Source organism: Fukomys damarensis, unplaced genomic scaffold (genome assembly GCF_012274545.1).
Source record: "Fukomys damarensis isolate Sample0158 unplaced genomic scaffold, DMR_v1.0_HiC HiC_scaffold_22, whole genome shotgun sequence".
NCBI classification, from domain to species: domain Eukaryota; kingdom Metazoa; phylum Chordata; class Mammalia; order Rodentia; family Bathyergidae; genus Fukomys; species Fukomys damarensis.
The window spans coordinates 15,785,364-15,790,033 of NW_022900934.1; the positions used below are offsets into that span (position 1 = coordinate 15,785,364).

At 57.0% G+C, this 4,670-nt stretch overlaps 1 protein-coding gene across 1 annotated transcript in view; it reads left to right on the plus strand.

Annotated features, from left to right (window-relative positions):
- Jph2 (junctophilin 2) overlaps window positions 1-4,016 on the plus strand; it is a 69,292-nt gene extending 65,276 nt beyond the window's left edge. Inside the window, exons 6-8 of the mRNA XM_010631507.2 lie at window positions 1-231; window positions 942-1,036; window positions 2,356-4,016. Coding sequence (XP_010629809.1) covers window positions 1-231; window positions 942-1,022 — 312 coding nt within the window. The 3' untranslated portion in view covers window positions 1,023-1,036; window positions 2,356-4,016. The remainder of the gene's footprint in view (window positions 232-941; window positions 1,037-2,355) is intronic.
- The last annotated feature ends 654 nt before the right edge of the window (window positions 4,017-4,670 follow it).

Sequence of the window (4,670 nt, forward strand, 5' to 3'; positions counted from 1 at the left end):
TCCGCGCCCCCGTCCCCGGCCACTGCCTCAGCACAGGCCTCAACGGCCGGAAACCCGGAGCCCGCACCCCAGACCCCTGCCAAGCTGGAGCCCAAACCTATCGTCCCCAAAGCCGAGCCCAAGGCGAAGGCCCGCAAGACGGAGGCCCGAGGGCTGAGCAAGGCGGGGGCCAAGAAGAAGGCTCGCAAGGATGCAGCGCTGGCGACGGAGGCGGAGGTGGAGGTGGAGGAGGTGAGGCTGAAGGTGCAAGGAGGTGCCGGGTCCGCGGGGCCTGAGGCGGGACTGGGGGCGCGGGAGATCTTGAGGGGAGGAGGAGGGCAGCGGAAGCAGGATAGGATGGGACTGTGGGTAGTCTAGTGTAGCCTTGGCCTGATCCCAGAGGACGAGGAAACACAAATGACAAGGGAGAGCCCTCCTACCTGGAGGCGGGTACCTTGGCCCCTGGGGTCCCATCTGCAGAGCCCTTCTCAGTAGCAGGGACAGCTGAGATGGGTGCACCTGCTCCATCCGGGCGTGCGGCCTGGGCCTGCAGGGAGAGCTTCCTGGGGGCGGAGGAACGGCCCCATGAGGCTTGGGCTCTGGACCTCTCTGCCTGTGGGAAACAGGAGCTAGTGACTGCAGTGACTGCAGCAGCGAACACTGAAGTGAGGCTCTGGGGGACTAAGCGATGCCACCGGGAGGGATTAGCAGTGGGCAAGGCCGCTGAGCTGCATTCCAGGCCCACGCTGTGGTTTCTCTCTGGACTCAGAGCTTGGCTTCATGATTCCCAAGAATCCTTCAAGCTCTCATAGTCTGTGTCCAGGGCGCAGGATCCTGCAGAACTAACCAGGGGATGCCCTTAGGAGAGTTGCAGGAGTTCCCGCTCCTCTCCCCAGCCTTGAAACCTGGGTGGGGGTGTCCAGTGTCCCTGGGACTCAGACAGCCTCTCTCTCCTGCTCTAGGTCCCCAACACTGTCCTCATCTGCATGGTGATCCTGCTTAACATCGGCCTGGCCATCCTCTTCGTTCACCTCCTGACCTGACCCTCGTCTACCAGGTGTGGCAGAGGAGGGGACAGAGGGCAGGAGCCCAAAGGGAATCGGGACGGGGGCGGTAGGAGGGGTCTACTCTGTTCTGGGCACCTGTCCAAGGTTAAAGCTCGTTCCCAGCAGACGCAGGGACTCAGGGTGTGGGTGGATCCCATGCAGGTGCTCACACACACACACACACACACACACACACACACACACACACACTGCACTGGCCCAGCATCTGCCCAGCACCTGCTGTCAGGTGCATACTGGGCTTCACTCTCTCGCTCATTCCCTGGCTGTGCTGGGACTGACTCACTCCTGCTGCAGGCAGTGGGAACAGACCCTTAAGATGTGAGCAGCCCATAGCAGGAAAGTCGTAGGGTTCGTGCACCAATCTAAACAGTTCTTGATCCCCTCCCCCAGGTCCCCACATCTAGACTTAGTGTACCTGGCCTTAGTGCACCCTCCTGTCTCTGCCCTCCCTCACCCTCTTGTCCCACCTCACACTTTATTTATTTATTTTAAATTGAATTGATTGGTACATTTTAGGTATACAGTACAGTTACATTCATTACTGGGATCTTGTACCTTTACATGCCAGGTCTTGGTTCTCATTTTTCCCCTTGTCCCCACCCTCCCTTCACCCTCCCCTCCCCCCCTTCAAACACTTTAATTCCATTTTTACATTTTCTCATATTTTTTTCCTTTTCCCTTATTCCCCCTTCCCTATCCTTCTCACTGTCCCTACACCTTTGGTCCTTTTCTTCCTATTTGCTAAGTGTCCCATTAGGATCTTGAGTACTATTATAGTTTTTCACATCAGAGATACTATTCGGTATTTGCATATGTGTGCCTTATGTATTTCACTTAGAAGTATATCCTCAAAATGTACCTATTTACCTATGAATGAATCTACTTTCTAATTCCCACCTCACACTTTAGAGAGGGAGACATCTGATGTGCTGATGTGTAAATAGCCAATGACATATTGGCCTCATAGGTGCTTAGCTCTGTGGGCTCCCCGTATCATAGGGGAGCTGGGAACCCTTTCTGTAGGCAGTGATGACTCTGAGACACTCAAGATGAAAAGAAGTGATCCAGATGGTGGTGGGGGAGGAGGAGGGAAGAGAGGAGAGGCCCAGCAAGGGGAAAGTGTCCTCAAATAAGCAGACGCAGGCAGGCACCAGCCAGCCACGAGACCCAAGGTCATTGTCTCTGATCTGGGTGCAGAGGTGGAACCTTGCCCCAGAGAAGATCCAGCCTGAGGCCTGTGACCTCCTCAGCAGTTCACCTTAGAGTGCCCTTCTTCCCTTCCTCACTCACCCCTGTTCTGTCTCTGCAGAGCCAGGAGTTCCGCCGAGGGTGTCAGGACTCATCTTTTTGCAATGCAAGGCAGGTGACCAAGGAGGACTGGACTCGACCTGCAGCCCCAGGCCCAGCTCACACCATGCCACAGGCGTTTCAGGAGCCTCCTGTGGGCCCAGGCTGGGTGTCTGGGTGCCAGAGGAATAGAATATCTGGGAACGCTGAAGGAGCACTCTGCCCAGGGACAAAGGAGGCCCTGAGGGAAGAGCCCTGGTCTCCTGAGTTTCCTGATCTGCTGTCCCCCATCCTCATCCGCTTCCTTGCCTTGCCGCTCGTCACCCCCTCCCTGGGCTTTTGTGTGTTTTAGGAGATGTCACCTAAGCAGGATGTTAATGCTGAATCCCTCCCTTTTCCTTCCACCTTGCTCTCACTTTAATTTAATCCTCCGCCCCGGTGGACTGAGGCCACCCAGGAAGCTGAGAGGTTGCTGAAATGTCTCAGACAATGCAGCCTTACCCAGCACACACTGCCCCAGGCTTACAGATGCTCTGGATGACGCGGAGATGAACAAACTCGGTGGAATACGCCCGCGTGCAGTGCTCTGCTCCCATAGCACAGGGAGATGTACCTGTCAAGCTTTGGAGCCTTTTACTAGGAAGCCACTGAGCAGGGGACAGAGCTAGGCTGGGAAGAAGGGTAGGGTGCTCTTGTGCTGGCCCCTGTTTTTGCTTGTGTATGAGCCTGTGGCTGGGAGTAAGTTTAGGGCTGTCTGCTCGGGTTGCTGTGTAGGAGCCCTGGGGCCAGCGAGCTACAGCAGCTGTGATGCCCTGTGAATTGGTTTGTTCCCTCCCTGACCAGGGCCAGTGTGGACTCAGGGGAGCATGGCACGGAAGCTCTAGCAGTGAGGCTGACTCTCAGGCAGGTGCTGAAGAAGAACATTTCCCAGGAATAGAGGAGCAGGTCTGAGCTCCAGCCGAGTGCGGTCTGTGCAGTAACAAGCCCCTTTCAGTTTGGCAGAAGGTGACACTTGCGTGTACCTCACTTAAAGGTGTTTATACCACACTGAGCCTCTGGCCCTTGGGCCTCTAGGAGTGGCGTAAGGGCTGAGAGCTTGAAGCTCCTGCCCCCAGGAGCATGGAAGAAAAGAGCTTCCGGGCCCCTCCAGGCCTAGGGAAGCATGTGGCAAGGGGAGCAGAGGTGGAGGGAGTGGCTGCTCTTCCATTTGTCTCTGTGAACCTCAGGGGCTGGGGCATGAGGGCCAGGTCCCCCCAGGACAACTCAGGGCCTGAGTGTCTGGGGTCAGCTTTTCCTTTCACCCCTTAGTCCACAGGAACCTTCCCCTGCAGCTCACAGTTGCTGTTTCCAGCCCTGCTGGGAACTCGTGGCTTGGCTGGAACCCTGTTCAGCCATTCTGCAGAGAGGAGGCTGCAGGCGCTCCCATCGCAGCCAGCCACGGGCACACAGGGCTCTGAACCTGTATTTGGGCTTTGCTGGACTCCTGGGGAACGAGGTGGGCGGGCGGGGACTGCTCAGGGCTGATAGGCTGCAGGCCTGAGTTCTGAGGTTATTGTTCTTGTTTCCTGGGCCTGGTCCAGTGTTGGGGACCAGCCTGTGGCTACCAGAGCTGCTGGAACTAATTTGGGGCTGGTGTTGGGGTGCGGGTTCAGGATGCTGAGTCTGTGCAATAATAAACCTACGTCTGCTCACAGTCTGGGCTGTCGTCTCTGCTTGTGATGAGGCTCCGGGGTGAGGAGCTGCTGAAGGAGGGCAGGAGAGGCAGGGGTCCTGGTCCTTGCTGTGCGTGTCCTTGCTTTCTGAGGAAGTTCCCGTAATGCTTCTTGAGGTGCAGCTGAGGGGCTCCAGTCCTTGAGGTGAGTGAGTCTTGGGACTCGCACGGTGGAGTCTGCTTGTAAAGCTGACTTCCAGAAGCTCCTCTGAGCAGGTAGAAGTGGGAGCCTGCCCTTTGACGTAACAGAGCCCTGGACTTCAGTCCTCACCTGGACGCCATTACTTCCTTCGAGCCCCAGTTTCTTCACGTGTACAATGCGGTGGTGACGCTGCTCACTCACTGCGAGTGAGGGTTAAACACCAAAGCTTACGTAAAGCCCACGTGGAAGGCAGCTGAGCAGTGTCACAGTACTGGCACTCGGTCTGTCACACGCCGTGCTGCATTTTGTTGGAGGGCCCAGAACCCCCAAAGGGTGCGTATGGTTCAGGCCCCAGCGACAGTCACAGAATGCTTCAGGAGGGACCCAGATGCCGTCCATCCCCGTGCTCTAGGAGGCTCAGGGGAAGCGCCCTGCCCGTGCTATACGCCTCGGATCCCTGGAGGGTCACAGTTCTCTGGCTTGT